Genomic DNA, 21,014 nt, shown 5'->3' on the forward strand with positions numbered 1-21,014 from the left:
TGCTAGTCCTTTGTGTAACTTCTTGTACTGATCACTTTACTCTTGAGATAAATCTGGCTGCTCAGCCACTGCTACTACATTACTGTGTAGTACAGGCTTGTACCAAAGGTGAAATTGTACTGACACTTGTAGTCTTAATTGTGCATAGTGTTCCCAAGGGGTACTGCATGTGATTCTGCCTAACAGAAGCGAGTGAAACTGTCAGGATGTCAACATAAAAAGTTAGTCAATGTTGTGTACCAAAAACCCTACCTCTGACCTGAACCCTAATAACATAAATCTAAAGTGTAAGGATACTTTACTCTCAAAAAGGTGATGATGAAACTCCTTCTTTAAAGGAAAAGTTTCAAATGACCACAGTAGAATTACTAAAAAAAATTGTTCTCTCTGAAAGGTAAGCTGTTCCGATATCTGGGAGTTAGTTCTTTCCCCTAGCTCATGGCTTTTTTCACTTCACTAGCCAAGAAGTTGACTTCTGAGAAATAACAAACACAGTTCACTTTATTCCTGGTTTCCAATATGGGTGCGGGTGCCAGACCTGCGGTACTGGTTGCAACCAACTTGCTTTACTTTCCTGCCAAGTATGGTCCTTCTTAGTATTTCTTTCTTTTTATCTCAAGGTCCCTAAACCTCGAATTCTCTCTTTAAAATGTGGGTGTGAATTTGACGTGCAATATGGTGCTTTGACAACTTGGACCACTCTCCCGCCAAGATTGTGTTGCTTTGGTATTTCTGTCTCTTCCTTTTAGGATCCCGAAACTTCTAATCCTCAGTTTTAAATGTGGGTCCGAGACCCAGACTCGCAACTGTCTTCTTGAATAGCTTGGTACACTCTCCTGCCAAGCTAAGCCTATTATTGTTGTGGTTTTGCTATTAATGAGGGTATCTGGCCCTGTTTCTCTCTATATTTCTCACTGGGAGTCAGCCCGTGGTACTCTCTGACTTCCAGGCTTCCTAACCGTCTCACTTGGCTATCTGTGTGTTTCTCCCAGCTTCCACAGACCCCATGTCCCTTTCCAACAGCCCACATACCTTTGCTTTTGGTTTGCTTATTCTCGGCCACTGGACTCCTTCTCGATGCTCTGGTAGCATTTGTGCTTGTTTTGGTTTTGGTCGCCCGTCAGCATTCCGCGTCCTTTTCGCGGTCTCCTCTCGAATTGGGGTTGCTTAGAGCACTGCGGGACACCCCAGGGTCTACTCAGGAATCGAATCTCATAGCACCCAGGTCTTGTGCTATGCTCGCTCTCTCTCCTTGCTCAGGGGAAAGCATCTCAGCTCTGTGCTTCACGGTTGTTGGGTCAGTTTCCTCAACACTTGATCAGAGGATCTCTCTCCACACTTTGGTTTCGCTCGGCTATTTAGTATCTCATTGTTCCAATGAAATATTACGGAGTACTAGACCCTTCACCACTGTTTAGCAGAGTGATCTTTGTACTCATTATCATCTTCTTCACAGTAGCTGAGTTAAAATTATAGAGGAGATTGGAGTCTTAGGAGGAATGTAATAATATTCTGTCCCCCATTCTGTTGGGATTCAGACCAGGTCTCAGAATAATAATAATAATAATAATAATAATTTGGCATTTATATAGCACTACGAACCCTCAGGTATCTGAGCGCTGCTTATTATTACCCACAGTGTGTGGTGCTCATTTATCGACCTCGGAAGGATGAAACGCTGAGTTTGGCACTGCCGGGATTCGAACCTGCATCCGCAGGCTCTGCACGGATGTCAAAGCGAGCGCTCTACTTGCTGTTCCACTTGACCGGCTAATGGATGAGCAGTCCTTGAACCTCTATCTGGTGGGATCTCACTCTTTGTATATCAAGGCGTAACCAATTATTCTTGCATTATGGATCTGAAAACCGCCTTTGACAAGGTCAATCATAATACATTCTGGTCTGTACTCAGATCCATGAATTGTCCAGGTTTACTGGTAGATCTCCTGGAGAGATTGCATTCTTCATCAGTGGCCTGCATGAGGAGAGGAATGCAGGGACAGTGTACTTTTTTTTAGGTGGAACGAGGGCTGTATGATGGCCCCCCTGCTCTTCTGTTTGTATATTAATGGTCTATATGACAACTTGCTTAATTGCACCCGGATGTCCTCAGGCTGGGTAGTCGGCTCGTGCCAATACTGGCTTATGCAGATGACACAGTTTTGTTGGCCCGCACTGCCAGAGCCCTGCATCACCTGATTGATGAGTATTCTTCTTTAATGGATTCTTTGGATGTAAAGTTTAATTCCCAAAAATCGGCAGTCATGATCTGAAATAGGGGGAAATACCCACCAACATTTCAGGCCATGTTTAGCAAGCAGTTTCTGACCTCTAGAGTCTCCAGGTTTGAATATCAGGCAGTTAGATTTCCTTCAAACGTTAGGGCTGAGGCCCATGTTATCAAGCAGACGCAAGATTCAAACAGGCTATAGGTGGGGTGGCACGAGCTATGGGCATGTTCAAAGCTAAACCAGTTGAGCTGGTGCTCAAGGTTTATAATAGGAATGCTGTTTCTGTCACTAGGTATGGCATGGAGTTGTGGGGACAGAGCAATGTTAAATCCATCCACGTGGTGAATACTTTTCTGAAACGAGTATGGGGGCTTTCACGAACGTCCCTGAATTTCACGGTGCATCAGGTATTGGGTTGCAGGTTTATTAGTGACTTCAACACAGCTCAGCCTGTAAGTTATTGGCTCAGAATTTAAAGCTGGTTTAACCCATGAGCTAATTAACCACTTGATTCCTAGGAACCCCCACTTAAAGATCCCGCTGGCTTTGGTATGTAAGAGCAATGTTGGCAGAAGTAGATACGGTTCCATGTTTTTACATGAGAGATGTTATGCCTTCCAATGTTTTGAGATCTATAAAAGTAAGGGTATTCCAGCGCCTTCTGGATAAGAGGGAGTCATCCGAGATCCTGAGGCCTTTTAAAAAGAAACATGCAATTATTGCGAGTGCAGGTCTCCAGAAATATTTGCGATGGGCACAGAACCCTTCTCAGCACATTGTTATCACCAGGGCACGTTTTAATTGTATTAATTTAAGAGCAGTGGTGGCAGCCTGGTCCAATGGCAATGAAAATCAATTATGTATTTAATGTGATGCGCCAAAGGAAGACTTGACCCATTTTCTATTGTTTTGTCCAGCTTTCTCATTTATTAGAGAGGGCACTCTGAAACCACACTTGCGGGGCAGGGATTCTGGCAGCTTGAACCAGCTCTGTGCTACTTGTTATGGTTGGACTCAGTCTGTGTGGGTTGGGAATTATTATAATTTGTAACAAATGCGTTAACCTTTGAGGACATTAATGAAAATTGTTTGAATTTAAGGTTTTTGTATTTTAAAAATGTTGCAAGGTGTAAATGACGGTGGAATGATTATTTTGTCAAAGGTGTGATGTGTAATTATGTTGTCAATTGTTGTTGTTTTTATGGGAACGTTTTCTATTCCCAAAATAAACTTTCTACATACGGTATAGGCCTGGAGAGTCTGATTTCCCTGATGCTTTCTGTTATGTAGTGTGTTAACTGGAATTACTTCACGCAAGTACATGGGAGTCGTGATTAGAAGTGTATCTAAAGGGTCTGCTTCTATAAGAGTAGGAGAGGTGGGCCATGTGATCCACACCCGGTGCACCGCTCCAAGGGGGCTATCGTACTGTGGACGCACTGCCCTGGCCCCATGAGAAAGGTCTCCCCTAGGGGAGAATGGACGACATCCGAAGATTCATCACACAATGTATTGCGTTTAGATGAATTTCTGAGGGTAGCCAATGTATTGCATTTAGATTAATTTTTTAGGGAAACCAATGTATTGCATCTGGATGAATTTTGAGGGTAGTCAATGTATTTGCATCCGGATTAATCTATGAGAGTAGGCAATACTCTATAATACTTGGTGAATTTACATAGCCAATGGCCATAATTTAGCCACGCTTTGAAATCCCCCCCTTCTAAATCCATCTATGCAATAAAGAGCCAGCAGGACACACAGGTATGTATAACGCTCCATACTTATGGATACTAGCTGAAGGCACAACCACACAACCGCACGCATCTGCCATCATACACTACTCTAAAACACATTGCACAACACCTCTGCCATTAGAATGCAGCACAACGCCTCTGCCATTAGAATGCAGCTATCCCCCATGATAAAAATGTGGTCTAGCTGCACACATAATGATTCTCCTGCTCTTGCATACTCTCCAGATTACCTCTCAGCACCCGTACACGCACTACTCTAAGACATATTGCACAACACCTCTGCCATTAAAATGCATCTATCCCCAGCGGTAGAAAATCAGCCTAGCTACACACATAATGACTCTCTTGCTCTTGCATACTCTCCACACTTACTCTCTGCACCCACCCACATCCCTGCTCAACATGGGTGACTAGCAGGGACTTGGCCACCCCTACCTACCTTTGTTTTGGCTAAAATGCACTGACACATTCAATAATTCTCTGATGAATTTCCCATACCTGGACTTCTGTCCCCCAAGGGCGTTCAACCTACAGCGCATTGGGACCATACATGATGAAAGGTGCTATACAAAATGCATTGCATACACTTGCAAACAAATCACAACCCAGTCTCTGCCTGTTGACTTAGCCGGTGCAATGTAGCTGTGCTTTCTCTCTGTTTGTTCTATACTTTGCATTGCTCCACAGAACTTTTTCCTCGTCTCCACAGTACTTTTTCCTCGTCTCGTACAATATAGTTTTTTCTTCCAAGAAATAATCAGTTTCTTGATGACAATGCCTTATTTTGGTATGTTCTTCATACCTTTATTCACTGGATGTTTTTGGAGGTATAGAATCGGTATGTTTCTTAGGGAGTTCCTTATACGAATTGGATTCCTTGTCCCCAAAGGTGGAGTCCCTCTCGGTGAGGTCACACTTGACTCTACCCCTAGAGAGGGTTTTGCAGAGTGGGCTCACCTCCTTTACACCCCACCATTACTCTCTCCACCCCTCTCAACGGTATCAGGTATTAATATCACCACATATATGGTCGCCGTAAATATTATCGCCGGGAAAATGTTGTGGCGATATTATTTGGGTGATCTTATATGTGGGGATAGGGGCAAAAAAAAATAATAAAAAAAAAAATGTGGGGGTTGCAGGGGTGTCCCCCGCATGTTCCATGCAATAATGTCACCACAAAAAACGACAATTTTTCGGCGATATTTTTGTATGGCGATATTTTTGTGGCAACATTATTACATGGAACCCTCTCAACTACTACTCCCACCTCTACATTGTCACTCCTCCATGCTGTTAATAACCCACTTCCACACCTCTACTATCCGCCTCTCTACACCGTCACTCCACCAACCGCCACAACTCTACTACTCCACCCCCATAATGCTACTGACCCCACCACTACTTAACCACTATCCCGACCGCCACAAAACTACTTTTCCACCCAACCATCTCCACAAGCACCCTTCTTTCACTCCCTCAGCCACTCTTCACACTCTATGCTCTCCTACTTCTGCTTTTCTCACACACCTTACATTCACAAAGCATTACCACTTGCTCTTACCAATCAATACCTTGCATTTGCTATAAACCGCCTCCACAAACATTTCCACCCTCCTTCCTCATCCTGTTCTCTTGGTCTGCCGCCTCCTCCTTCTCCTCTGACCTCACACGAACAATCCACACCTTCCTGTTTCCTGTTGTCCCTTATAACCTCCCTCTCCTGTTTTCCTTTTGCTCTCCCCTTCTGGTTTCCTGGACCAATCTTTCGATGCCTTCCCCACCGGGAGGTGTTACAGATATTATACCTCATACAAGTGTCCTATGCCCAACCCATTTCTCTCATGAGGAACTCTGCGGACCATCAATGGTGACCCTCCATGATTAAAGTTCAATTTATTTGAGAGTCTAACGCTTGAAATCATAATCTTTGGTAAAGAGATACGCTGAGCAAATGGGGGTATGTGGTGATAAGATTGGTACAAGTTTCAATTGATTGGGCACATTGATAAGCGACAGGGATTGGGGCTCTCTCAACAGTCATCTTCTCCCCTCTGAGATAGGACTTGCTTTGACTTCTATCCTGATGAGTCACCCATCCTAGGCTGAGAAGGGTCCCCATCCATCCCTCTTGACAAGGTCAGCTCTCACAGTCATATTTGCCACCGACTCACACCACCTTTTTGTTTGCCATATGCCCCTTCCTAATGCAGCTTCAAGCATGTGTGTTTGAAACTGATCATTTCTGAGAGCCATGGATGCTATGTTGCCAAAGGCAGAATGTGGCTCTGGTGTTTCTTAGCAAGAGAGCAGCAGCTCTCTGAAACTCACAGTCTTGCAGCTTCTGTACTTAAGGTAGTCACCCATTTAGGAAGACAGGAATCGCTCTCTTTGCCTTGAAGAGGAAGTGCCAAGTGTCATCCACACTCCAGGCACCCCCTTTGTAGTACCAGGTACGTTCTCACCAAAATATGTGATGTATGACGAACAGATAAACCAGCAGAGAGCCGCAGTCAGGCTCTGCCCAGTGCCTATCAGAGTGACAGCACCTATTGAAGTACCAACACCTAAAAAAGCATGGACAGTAAGGTACCCATTGATAAAACCAGATCTACAGGCAAGACAAAATGACGGTTGTCAGAATGGAATACCCAAAGAAGCCAAGAAGATATTAAAGGAAGATGTATGGTGACGTCATAAGAAATCGGACTGACGCACATATAGAAGATATAATGACCTAAGAATACGACACAGAGACAAAATATCCATGGATAAGTGACATCTTGAGCATAAGGTGAAGCAGTTGATGTCAAGACGCAGAATACTATGCCGTATGCACGATGAAGATATTCAGTTAGTTTAAACATGTACAGATGCAAGAAACCCCAAGAAGCAAAGAAATTGTTAAGCTTGCTTACGCTTAGTAGCAAATTGATTGCGGCAAGCGCAACCTATACATATATGTATCTCAACAGCACTTTTATATATAAGTGTAAATCCACTATGCACATAAGCAGAATTGAACAAAGGTTACTAAAGGTCTTAAGAGGAGAGTGTTGCAGCAAACAAATCGAGAATTAAGATGGAAAGAAACCCAGCTGAAGGTAACCATGCCAAGAAGACAAGGTCATATCAGGCAGGAATAGGCCAACAGTGGATACAATTAAAAGGAAAAAGAACAGAGTATCCTGTTCAGAAAGGTCAAGATAAGCCACAGATGGTAGAAGACTGGCAGAATTAAATCAAATACAAGAAATTACATGGAGAAGAGGTTGATTTCACGTTCCCGAATCACGTGACAAGGCAGGCAGGAAGGGATGAGACTTTCCCATCTACGCATGGATCCTTGCCATACTCATACTCCTTAAACTTTCTCAGACCAAGAAGCAGACTCAAGGCTAAACTACAAAGAAGTAATTGACACATGACCACTGAGGTGATGATTGATTGTAACATAATTGTAAGGAAGCTGGGGTGCAGACAAACTCCCTGCACCTGGCTGGTTGTTCTGCATGCTGCTAGACGTAAGTGGAAAAGTATGAGTGGGGTTGATGCCAACCCAATCATAGTGGACTGTGTAATCTAGGGTCCTATAGTGAGTAGAACCAATGGGACGTCGTACTTTTAGTGATGTTTATAGTGGTCATTTTGAAGGAAGGGCTTAGTTGCCCCATGACTTTGATTATTCAATCCCCTATCCCCATTCCCACATACAGTTACAGTACCAATGTTAAAGTTACCTTCCTATAACCAATCACGTTGCATGTTAGGTTTTTAAGATTGCGAGTCAGTGATGACGAGTTTTTTATATAAATACTGTTGTTTCCGAAATTGAGTGGAGTTGAAGCGAGAAGGAAGATCAAGCGGTTGCTGATGTTCATTGAACTCCCCGTTTTTTGTACTTGTCACTAAACGGACTCCCTTTGCCAAACTATTGAGTTGTCATAGTTATTTGATGCAAGAGTACGAATCTGCATCCCCATCTATCTCGAGGGTGCTGCTACTCATCTTAAAGGGCTGTTTGGAGACCCCTAGTTAAATGAGCTGGCTGGGGTCCATCCGGTTCACCCTAATCTGTAAGAAGACCTGGGTTTCCATGCCATGGTATTGTAGCACTTGATTGTGAATTCTGTATTCATTTGCTGTGCTCTCACCGTGACGGATATAGCATTTCAAAATGTGTTTAATTTTTGATGGCTTCCTAATAACTCAAGTGGAACAGAAATATAATTCACACAATAACATTGTTTTTTTAATGAACTAGTTAACACATTATACCTTTCTGACATCATCACATTGTACATAAGAGATGCTGATTCACTGTTGTAAAATATTGTACTTTGGTCTGTCTTCACCCAAAGATCATCCCTACTTCTTACTTGAGTTCCATCCCAGTTCAAGCCACATTTCGCTCACGTTGCATTCCAAGGCATGGCACATCCTTGGCCAAAGGCCCATCCCAAACCTGAAGACCATTTGTACCTCAAGGCAGATTGCAGGAACAAGGCAAAGCCCCATCATAATTTCAAATATCATCCACAGTCAGCAGCCCATCCCCACCCAAAGGCCCATACCTGAAGCCCACTAGCGTCAGGCCTATGAAACTATGTAAAATGCATTTTCATCTAAAACTTTCCAATGACATTAATGTTCGCTGCATTGCTATTTGAGATAATCACATTGGGCCTCATTATGAGGTAGGAGGTAGCCATGGTGCTATTAGTACCATGGCTACCCCCTTACCGCATACCGGGTCCGGGTTCTCGGAATGGGTACTTACCAGGTCATTCCAACCTTGGAGGACCCGGTAAATCCCCATTCTGAGAAACCTTCCTCATTCCCATTTGAGCCCCCATAGGGCTCAATGGGAATGGGTAAGTAGCTAATAACGGTACCGCAATTTGCGGTACCGTTATTAGCTCTGAAGTCCCTTAGCGGGTCCTGTCCTTAACACCTGGTCAGACCAGGTGTTAAGGAAGGGACCCGCTAAGGGACCTGGGAATATGGAGGTACGGGATTACCGGCACCGGCACCCTTACCGTTGCCGGTAATCCCTTACCTCCAACCTCGTAATGAGGCCCATTGTATTAATGTCTTTGCTTTAGTGTTTTAAGGAATAACATGATCTCGACTGTACCTGATGAGGATACTAAAGGGCACCTCAATTATCTGCCTGCATGAATTCCTTGTGCTGCGGCCTTGTGCTTTGTATGGCACAGAAACCTGTGATGTTTACTATTATGAAGATGTACATTATGTTATATCATGTTGTTCTATGTATAAATCACAAGAGTCTCTAAAGCCCATATACAATTCTGAATTTTGTTTTTACAATTGGGCAATGTCCTCAAATCTCCATTTTAATTACAAAAAAACTACTATCCAGCTGTAAAAAACTGTGACCTATTTTTAGTGAGTTTAAAAAGGCCATGCAATGCTCCAACAGCCTACCTTCCTCTCGACCTCATTTATAATTGATAATAATGTTCCACTCTGAACGTTTGTTTGCGGAAAGGAGTCTGACTTGCAGACAGGAAAGATGTCAGGGCAGAAGCCGGAAAGTGTATGAAGACCAAGGGTAAAGCTAAAACTAAATGGTTGAACTGAAGCAGAGCAAGGAGGAAAAGGTTCAAAGAAAGGTCAGATGAAAATAAACAGAGAGATGACCGCAGGAAAAGGTAAAAGCAGGTAAAGGAGAATAAAACCAAATACCTGGAAATAGGGACTAAGAAAGGAGAGGAATACAAAATGCTAGCAAAAGGAGAGAAATTAATGTCTGATCAGTTGGAAAAGAAAACTGCACAGATTGGGAAGATGGAAAGGTTAAATTAATAGTGAAATTATTAAAATGAAATGTAAAACTGTACGGTTTTATAAAAAAGTGAGGAGGGAAATGAGCGCACATTAGAAAGAAAGGTTTAATACAATTAAAGAATAGTAAATTATTGTTTGGAAAAGAAAAGGGTGCAACTGATTTGAGGGTGGCGGGAGGCTGATACGCATACTACAAGGAACGCAATCCCTTAACTGTATGTAAAAGGGTACTGCAAAGCAGCTTCAACTTCGGTGACCTTATTAAGGTAATCAGCCTTGGGCTCATGATTCTGATATGTTGGTAGAACCCCACTGTTTTATGCAATGTCCTTATAACGTACATCCGGGGTACTATAACCCATATGCCACATACTGGTCTGTTTATCTAATCTATGATATAAAAATGTTTTCAAACACAAATGAAACCACCTTCAACATTATTGTTTGGAGGAACATTAGCTTTGGCCTCTGAGAGCAAGATTTACAAATGCAGGATGGCGGTCCTTCTCATTAAATTAATCACCACTTTGCAATGTTATGGAATATAATTTCACCCGTTTAGTAAATAACAGGGCATTTGGAAACCATGCCATACATTATTGTATTCATTGTAAGCATCATGCCAATGACGACACAAATGTATATTTGATATGGGGGCCAAATCGGAATCTTAAACCTAAATCTTCACCTATATAATGTGCAATGCTTTGTAAATGCAAAGTTATTTCTTAGCGTTTTTACTTACCTGAATTGTTTCTGAATTTCAGTGGCCATGTACAAAGAACCATCCCTTCATGACCTCACAGAATTTTCACGATCTGGAAGCGGGACACCGACAAAAAGCAGAAGTCACTCAGGAGTGTTAAATGGTGGCAAATCCATGAGTCAACACGAATCGACGTAGCCTAGTTGACCGCCTGTCAGCTGCTCTATAATGGAACTTTACCTCTGGATGCCATTGAATTCTTGCTAGCAGTCTGTCATCCAAATGTTCAATTATTCAGGACAAGCCACTGGACTTGCATAAGTCATTCTTGTATTGGCCATTATAACTTTTGGTTGCCATTGGATATTTCCTTTTATTTTAGAATATGCTTGTGCATCTCAGAAGGCACCTGGCTAGTCAGAGAAGTATAACTGCAGAAAGAAACTTGGAGAAGAAATGTCCTGCTCTGTTGTCAACAATGATTTTTGGAATACGTAGAAATGGATCTAACAGCACACGCTGCTGGTAGGAAATGTATTTCCAACCAAGAAAAGAAGACCAATTATTTGACAATGGGAATTTTAATGATTACTGGTTTTGTAAGTTCAAACACATTAAAAAGTAATGGGAAACGTGTTGCTTTCCTACATTACTGTTTTGTATACAAGTCTGATTAAAATATATCCTTTAATTTGGAATAGTACAACTTTTTGATTTTCTGCAGAGGCAGTTTTCTGAACTCCAGTGGGCCCTCAAACCTGTGTCTTTAAAAACCAAAATCAGGGTTGGATCTGAGTGGTCATCTCAGTTCCAAGTAAACAGTGTGCTTGTGGTTTTAAACACTCTGAAATATACCTTTTTTATAGATTTGTAGTTCTCTGGTAAAGTTCTTGTGATAACCACGTTCTGTAGGAATGGAGTTGTTGTGTCAGCCTAAGACCATGGATGGTCCAGTACCGCCAAGGAAAGAAATGATCCTCCAATGTGTAGTGGTCTCCTGATGCCATCTTTGTGTGTCATGTCATACGATTGTTGTGGCTTCTTTTTTTTAAACAAAGAAACTGTGGCATTAAGGTGACTTAAATTTTTCTTTTTTTTTTATAAGAAACGTCTTATTCGTAACATGTCTTTGTTCACTCTACTGGGAAAGTGGGTATGGAATAGAAGGACGCATTTGGGCAGGTACCCCCAAAATGACATGCTGCATACATGCTCCTCGAATATAGTTTACACATAGGTCTCCATTTAGATCATCCTGTCTGTTGCATGGGAGAAAGTGGCATTGGAAAAGAATTGCATGATTTGTAAGGTTTTGTGCATTAAGGCATTGTTGGGTTCTGTTCTCCAAAAAGTATGGACAAGCAGTTTTATCTGTCTTCTACAAAGAAAGAAGTTTGTTATATATTGTATCCACGAACATGCACCAAATACATTCTGTTGAGATCATTTTTAAAATGTTTGGTTCGTTAGACTAGCTGAATGTTTCTTAGTCGTCTTCCTTCCACACAAAAAGAAAGTAATGAGATGCACTGTTATGAACTGTATAAAATAGTACACTTGTCAGTCACATGTTAATTTATGCTGCATAATTTATGATTTCATCATATTGGGTTGTGTATTGCCAATTGGAGCCCTGTTACCAGAACGAAGGTTGTAAGTTTGTATATTAAATGATATGTTCAAGTCTGTCCTCTCTGTGCCTGGTTTTTAAGCAAAACTCGGCATGTTGTAGCAATGTACTAGATGCAAAGAAATGCAAATGGTTTTTTTCGTGAGTGTGAATACCCCGCAAAGCACGCAGGAATCCCTAGAAGGTTGGCTAGTTTTTCAAATGGCAACTCTGAACATCGTTTATACTCTGTTGTTAAAACCACAACAAAACAATATCCATAAATAGTTGCAGGAATGCGTGCAAACAGTTTTATGTTGGAAACATGCATTGCCACGGTCTGCCAATTGTAAAACTTACATGTGTAAGTGTGTACAATGTTTTCTACCTTGGCAAGCTAGTGGAATACTGATCTACAAATTGCTGCAGATATAACTAAAATGCAAACGTGGAAATACATAAAAACATAAATATATGTGTCACAAAAACTATGACGTATAGACATACAAAAGGTTTTTAATGTACAGTTTTATAGTTTCAATAAATATTGTTAGCTGGTGCACAGTTTTCTCGGATACAACATATTGTTTTCCACTTGCCCCAATACCATTTTAACCACAACTTTAGCCCTGGGCATGACATTGTCCACATTGTTTTTGTTTAAATTCCTTCCACTCTACTTGTTCCACTTTGTATGCAACAACATTGGTATGCTTGCAGGCAAGCACATGTATTCCTTGTTTTGCAAACACCCTACCATAGTCACAGAAATGACAACACATGCCTTCTTAATTTTTTCTTGTAAAATAGATCCTTTGCAAATACATCGGTTTTTTGTAATAGGCCTTTGTTTGTTAATTTCTTGCATAGGGAACTCAATGGGGCATATGTGAGCCAAACCGAGAGCCTTTTGCATGGCACCACCAGCACTTAGTTATTCTGTAGATAAACAAGCACACATGTTCCCTTCAGAAGTGATTGGGCAAGGGCAGTGTATACAAATCGGTACAATTTCTACCGTTAAGAGCAACAATGCAAAAACAGACATGTAAATCGTTAAAAGAAAACAACAATGAAGCAAATATTACACTAATAAAAAAAGCCCAAATAAAAATCCAGACTTGAGTCACCCCTCGGCATGGTGGAGACCGATGCTGCCTCTACTCCCCATCCCAAAATGATACCAAACAGACAATCTTGTTTTTTTTCACAAAGAGATTTTGAAGGTTAGCTAGTCATTCATAGTTATTTTTCAGTATTAAAAAATGTGCCTGACTTATCTCCATCCAAATAATTAGATGGCAGACTTTTAGACAAAAAGGTTACAGATTTCCGATTCTGGCGCATTATAAAAATACAAAAAAACATGCAATGCTGGCTACTGATCAATATCTCTTTGGAGGCAACTCAGACATTCTTACTGGGAGTCGAATCCCTTTGCAGGTGTTAAATCATCATTATAGTATTTCGACTACTTGTCGAATCCAATCAATCCTTGCCCTTCCCAATACATAACAGGTGACACAAATGGGCACTTCACTACTATCCCCTCAGCAGAGAATAAGTACACATAGCATTTTCCATCTGCTTACCATACCCACCTCAACTGGCCTACACAGAAAACTGGGGAACGTCTTCACAACAAACTCTTAGCCGTCAAACACTTAGCTGCTTTTCTCCCACCTGAAGCACTCAGCATTTTTAAATGGCAGCTTGGCTACATGTAGAATACATTGCCACACCTAAGTAAATTTCATATGTAATAGATGATGAATAAAAGGATTGATATATGCCAAGATAAACCTTCCAAATTAGTTTATGCACTTTAGGCAATGTCCCTCCCTACCACTCTGACAGGTCAGCTGTTGTCTAACCATATAATGGGCCTCATTACGATTTTTGCACGGCATGGCTGCCGCCAAAATCGGGTCCGGCTCCGGGTCCCCAGAATGGGGAATTACCGTGCCATTCCGAGTTCGGAGGGCCCGGTAATTCCTTCCTCCAGGAACCCGAGCACGGACCTTCCCCATCCCCATTTCAGCCCACATAGGGCTGAATGGGAATGGGGGAGGGAGCCAACAACGGGCCGATTAAGACCAGCCCGTTGTTAGATCCCTCTTCCCCTCGCGGGACCCGCTCGGCACGTCTGGTGAAACCAGACGTGACGAGCGGGTCCCGCGAGGGGACCTCATAATGTGGTGGAATGGTGTTAACGGGTCTGCATCCTTTTGTGGCATCCATTAGCCCATTCCGCCACTCTTGTAATGAGGCCCCATGTCTCTAACCACCCTCTCCAATAACCATTAATACAGCAATCAGGGTTTTTCGGCCCATTTCATCCAGAGTGAATGTTCTGAGTGACAGAGAAAGACTAGTCCTTGGGTCTGGAGAAGCGAACACTGGACCACATGAACTCTATCGGAACGTGTCCAAAGAACTTCTTCTTTCTTCCAATGTTCCAAGAAGGATTCCAAACAGGCCCCTGGAGGTCTAAGATTTTGACCAACAGTACATTTAGAGTGTTTATCTGAGAAACCACTATCACATAAGAATGTAGGGCATGTGGTTTGTTACACAAGTGAAGTAACTCCAAGGTGCTAATATGATTATCCACATGCTGTGCAAAAGATTGCTCATGCTGCAACTCGAGTAGTCACTTGGCACATGAAGTGAGTCTTTGTGCTGGTTTTGAACTGCTGAGTAGCAGACTATTGTGATAACGGCCAAACTTATTTTCCAATAAAAACATCCCACAAATACATTTTTTGCTTCGAAGATTGAGAGTTTTAAATCGAATATTATAACGTATGTTAACAGGTCCGCATGGCAATCCTGTATTACAACGATTTGAGATATGTGTTTGTTTTTAGTTGTGCCATAATAGAAAGAACTTGACATTGCACTGAAAGAAAGTATCTTTAAAAAAAAAACCTCTTAGGCAAATCAAATGAAGCTAATTAGCTAATAATGAATGTGCACTGATTACTTTGAAAATGAGTTTGCTGTTCCTTTAATGGTGCTTTGCCACCCCGAAGTCGAGGACATTATTAAATAGTGCCTGGTAAACTTCAATGCAAACAATGCCTGCCAACAAATGGGACATTGAAATCATCATGAGGAAAATAATGTTCTGATCATGACCAATCGTATTCAACAATTTACAGCTTCAGGTATTTTTTATGAAAATACCCTGTAATGCAATATTTCTTGCAGTCCACCAGTTTTGAAACATGAAGCCTTTTTAACAATGCAATTCTCTTTGTGAAAAGTGAATTTTTCTATTACCTCTCCGTGGGTGTTTCTAAAAATGTAGAAGAATCGGGGTAGTTGGGGTATCATATAAATTATCCCTTTCTTCCTGGAGTGGCAAAACAAAAGTAGTAATGCACATAGCTGCATAAAAAGAAGATAATGTTAATATTGACTTTCTTTAGTTTGTGTTTGATTTTTGTAGTTTTCTTTTTGTGCAATATCTTGATTTAAGAACCTTAGAACTAAGCATATCTTGATAGAGGAATGTGTGACGAGGTCACCTGCTTGCTTCCCTCCAAAAAGACTGGGGAACCCGGACTCAGCACCAGAAGAAACCATCCACTCTGAAATGTGACCTTTTTAGGTGGCATGCAGGAGACACCCCCTCCCCCACATTCCTTGGTGTACTCAGTGGTGAAGACATCAAGGATACCAGGAAGGCAAAGAAGTATTTATGTCTCATTGAAAAGAAAACTAAGCCTGTCACCATAGTCCCATGGCATAGTGCCAGCTTCACAGATAATCTGCCCCAAAATAAGTGTTTCACTTTTGCTTCTGCAAGCGATTTGTCACTGTCCCCAAGCCACAGCCACATTTCCATGTATGGAGCAGGAGTGAAGAGTCAATGGCCCTCATTACAACCCTGGCGTTAAGGGGTTAACGGCGCCGTAAAAGGTGGCGGCGCTGTTAACCCCTTAACGCCTGATTACGAGGTCCCTTCGCGGGTTGGAGATTTTAACGCCTGCTTTTTGCAGCCGTGAAAAACCAACCCGCAAAGGGACATTGGTGCTAAGTACGGTGCCGCAATTTGAGGCACCGTACTTAGCGCCTTCCCCATTCCCATTGAGCCCTATGGGGCAAAAATGGGAATGGAGAAGGGCCATGGCGGCATGGGGAATTACCACCCCGCCAACCTCGGAATGGGGCGGTAATTCCCCATTCCGCCATGGCGGAGTCGGTAAGTTACCGGCATGGACCATGGTGCTACTAGCACCATGGTCCAACGCCAGGGTCGTAATGAGGGCCAATGTCTGTCAGAAGAAAACGCCCTGACATGGACTTTGGACAAGAGGCAAACAGAAGGTCTATGTCAGACACTGAATATACACACAAGAAGTATTGTGCTCCCTGACACCCTCTGCAAAGAGCAAAGACACTCACAGGGACACAGAGAAGCTAGTTCTTAGGGTCTGCAGGGCACCGTTATTGAACTGATTCCAGTATGGCAGACATAATATTCATTACTTCGGGCTGTGGTTTCTGGAACACAGGCCAGTCCTCAACAGTAAAAAAAAATGTGCAACACCTACAGAAGAGCACTTAAACTAGTTTTGGGGAGGAAGTGGAGCCATTTAGCCAGAGCAAGTCTTATACCTCAAAACTAACGGGTAAATGGTTCCAGTAATCATAGACCTCATTTTGATCTCACTCTATTAGCACAGATGTAAAAGCATACACACTCCTGCTTACTGGATTATGGATTATGTTCCCGATAGAGAGTGGTGTCAGTGAATGGAGGTGGGCAAGGTGAAACTGGCAAAAAGAGCTTGCATTGGTCGTGCTAAAAGGGCCATGTTTTGAAGGTAATGCCAGAAGGAAGCACACAAAGATTGTTGCACCTTTGTTACCCAAGCCAAGTGTGACAATTAGAAATGGGGAGTGAGAAGGGGAGTTAACAAAGCCAGTGGGGTCAAATCCTAGGCAAAATCGATGGCTGAGGCCACACTAAGTAGACCTTAATGAAAACCCAGCCCCTGGTGGGAGTACCCAGTTCACCACCTGAAATAAAGAAACCTCACTCACCACGATAGTTGTCAGGAGGCTGATGCCTCATCCTTCAAGGAACAATAAATTAACCTAGGCCATGACAGGCATCAAGAGTCACGAACGGCAACAACCAGTACAAAAAAGTCAGAAACAACGAGAACACCATGATTATGAAAGAAGTATGCAGAGACACCTCAAAGCCTGAGACTGTGAGTGACCTGCTGAATACTGTCCTGGGCAGATGCCTGAGAGTCTTTATTTGATATGTCTAGTGATGTACTTTGGAACTTTGGTCGTTAAGATTAAGCTTCTTTCGTGGACTTTACTTAATACTCTTCTCTTGCACTATTTTGCATACATGTACTCTTTTTGAGTTGCATATGTGCAGGACATTGATGGAATTTAAACATCACTTGTTCTGTGAATACCACCAAGGACAACTGTTCTGTGGACTTGTTAACATATCTCCGAATTGTTCCTGAAATGTCAAGGTTTATGTGTGATTCTAGATTCAATTACAACACATGGCCATACATTCTTGACCGGACACTTGATTGGAAAATAGGTTTGGAAACTCTTGAAATAGTTTGTTAAATATTTTTAATTTATTGTAACATAAAACCTGGAATAGAGGGAATAATCCTTATTGAACATTCTACCAAAAGAACTGTATTGCTAATGCCTAGATGCCCAGTCCCTGAAGAAAATGGACAATGAGAGATTGTGTAGTCAATGTCAGTCACTTATAGTAACTCCCTATGTACCGGGACTGTGCTAATCCCTCTGAATCCATCGTAATATTCCCTAATCAATTGGAGCCCAGGTTGATGTCAGTTTAAATCATCTCAGCCCTGCAACATCTTCTCTTCCTAATCCTTAATTCAAAGTCTGATAGAAATTGCTCTCATCTGAAAAGTGTTCAGGGACTCACAGGTAAATGAAAGCTAGTTGCAAGAAAATTACATGACTGATAACATGTTTACATTTAATTCCCTTTGAGCCTGCTATTCAAGAACAGGAACGTGAAAAGGCTAGATTAAAGTGGAGGAGAAGACATTGTAGGGATTCTTGGGGCAAATTGTTTGAATGCTAGAGAAATGCGTATTGAGTGAGAAGTAAAGAAATGGCACATAACATAGTGGCTAGTGAAAATGCAAAATAGAGTGATGAACGAGGTAGAAAAGAAAAGAGTAACAATCGGCTGCTAAGTGTGTGAGCAAGAGAAGGAGAATGAAGAAGAGAAAAGGGTAAAGAAAGAACCAAACATATAAAGTGGAAATAAAACGCATGTGGATGTGTGGACAAGGGAAAGACAGATATGAGAGAGAGCATGAGAGTTCCTGCTCGATGGAGGGAGAGTACCGGTGTATGAATAGAGCAAAAAGAAAAGTAAAGAAGGAGATAAAGAGATGGGGCTGAAAGAATTAAGAGAAATCTACTCGCAGCATGAAGGAGTTAAAACAAATATCACACTGAAAAAACTGGCGTCTAGAAGCACAAAGAATAACCAATTCATAAAAGGAAGATCTGATCAAATAACAGATGCTCACTTCACAAATAAGGATTCCTAATTATTAGTTACAGCGCTAACAAAACATAACATAGCTCTAACAATTTTAACCTAAACCTCTGAAACAATGTATAACATCAGCAAAATAACAAGGCAGTGGTAAGAAGCAGAACCCTGAGTCTGCATGCAGCCTTAGAGGATAGCGTAATGTCCTCCAGATGAAAACTATGAAATTCAAAGTAACAAAGCACATCTGTTTTGTCAGGTAGTCTCAATAGAAAACCCTAAAAATGAGATTGAAGAAACAGGAGAGGAAACTAATGAGCCTCTAATTACGTTGGAAATGATTTTGAAATCTCTTTACAACACAATTTTGAGTCTCAAAGAGCTTACTTTCCAAACTCTCCAGTACTGTCATTCAATCAAATTCCTTAAAACAGTTTAAATGGATGCATCATACTCAAAACACAGCATGAATGTCGTGAGATAAGAGGGGATGAACCTGAATGTGTTCATCCAGATAAAGAAAGAAAATAGCGGAACGCCATTTTAAATGTTAGTCTGTTTTCAGTGAAAGTGGCTGCATTGCTCTCCTCTTGCCCCAAAGACAGTTACTCACAATAAACATGGTAGAATGCATTTAATTCTCGCTGTGTTCATGCAAGACGTTATTTCTGTATGAACAGGAATATTAAGAAACGGATCAGTGTTACCCTGAAAGTTTACAAAAATGAAAACGTCGCCCCATAAAGCTATAATCCCTTCAAGATTGCTGACATCTTGTTTGCTTTCATGGAGAAACCTATGACTGTGAGGGAAGCAAAATATCCTCTTTGAATATGATGGCGTCGCCCAGGAATACAATTTAAATATCCTCTTGCTGAAAGAAAAGGTTCTGGTTGCCACACAGTAGTCAAAGTGTATAAAGAGAAGTAGTGGAAGTATGTACCCCCACGCCCCAGAGACCCCATCACCACGCACAGGACAAACCCCATACCTGGGTCCTGCCATTCCTCCATTTCACCAGACACTGTGTAAAGGTTGAAAGAAACACAGTGAAAGAAAATGCAAAATGCATTTTAAACAACCCCCATTACCTTCATTCTTTTTTCCTACAGCATGCAGCTTTACGCCCCGCCCCTTTCTAATCACCACCCGTTCGCATCTCTTTAGGGGAATGCAAAAGATTAAAGCCACCACTCCCACCTTACCCATTATCTGCGCGTAAAGCTGTGCCTGCAGTATTTTCACGTTAGGTTGCTTAAATGCAAAATAAAAATTCTGATGACTGCAGTAGAAGGGCTATGATGGGGCTTGGTAATGGCCTTTGTCCCAAGCAGGCCACTGAAAACATGATAGCAACCCAGCAGTACTACGATAGCGTGCCGTGATGTGACATTGGAACTAATCGAGCAAGTCGCACCTTCGAACTCCCAGTAAGGTGACACCAAAAATTAAGTGTGCCTGCGTCAGTGGCATGCTGCCAGAAGTGCAAGTTTCAACTTCTTCCTGTGCTTTTATGTTACAATGAAAACATTCTGGAACAGTTTTATTTTAAAATAAAAGTATAGGAATGGTAAAACCTAAAAATAAAAGTAGAGGAGCACCGCTCCAAACCGCTCCTTCCCACTTCGACCTCTGTAGCCATACCCCAAACCTTCATGCACCCTTCTACTGAGATTGTCAATGTTTTCTTTATTTAAAAACAAAAATCCCTTTTGTAGGGAGCTGGGTCTCCTTTAGACTGAAACCAAAACACATCAATTCATTTCTATGTGTGCTTTTTAAATGTGCACTTTTCCTGTGCTGGACAGGCGAATGTGCACATGAGGTTATCCGTTAAATTTGCTTATTTCTCGCTTGCTTGTTTAATACTTGTTTTATAAGTAAGCTGTTTCCTAGTAAATCTTTCTTTTTTTTTTTTTTGTTGTTAGTTCTCAATGTCAAGGAAAGCACATCAATGACTGGGGGAGGGGGATCAAATGATGTATTTCAGCCCTAATTATGATTTTGGGCAGCCCTGTTTAGCCTGCAATTGCCATTACTTCTGTCCAGTCCGTTGATGCCTTTTCTTTTATTAAGAATCTCCTCAGGAGGATGACATCCCTGTCTCCAGCGAAAACACCTACACAGGCCCAGCCTTTTGCAGGCGACAGAAGTCGTGGAGTCTGTGGCAGAACAATGATTAAAATTAGACTCAAAGATGAAAGCCACGTTTCGCACACCCATCTAGAAGTTAAGACAAACCCTCCTATTTCATTGCAAGAGACCACCCTTCTCTGGCTGATTATCTTCCTCCGTCACAGTACTTCCCTCTCTGTTTCCAATTTTTTACGCAGTCACCAACCCACATAGAGGTATAGGGAGG

At 41.8% G+C, this 21,014-nt stretch overlaps 1 protein-coding gene across 6 annotated transcripts in view; it reads left to right on the forward strand.

Annotated features, from left to right (window-relative positions):
* Positions 1-12,196, forward strand: part of FGF13 (fibroblast growth factor 13) — a 1,438,916-nt gene extending 1,426,720 nt beyond the window's left edge. For all 6 annotated transcript variants that reach the window (XM_069612776.1, XM_069612777.1, XM_069612780.1 and 3 more), the window contains one exon: positions 10,570-12,196. In XM_069612776.1, the coding sequence (XP_069468877.1) occupies positions 10,570-10,706 (137 nt within the window). In that variant the 3' untranslated portion in view covers positions 10,707-12,196. The remainder of the gene's footprint in view (positions 1-10,569) is intronic.
* The last annotated feature ends 8,818 nt before the right edge of the window (positions 12,197-21,014 follow it).

This window comes from Ambystoma mexicanum, chromosome 5p, assembly GCF_040938575.1.
Source record: "Ambystoma mexicanum isolate Mex_15411 chromosome 5p, UKY_AmexF1_1, whole genome shotgun sequence".
NCBI lineage: Eukaryota > Metazoa > Chordata > Amphibia > Caudata > Ambystomatidae > Ambystoma > Ambystoma mexicanum.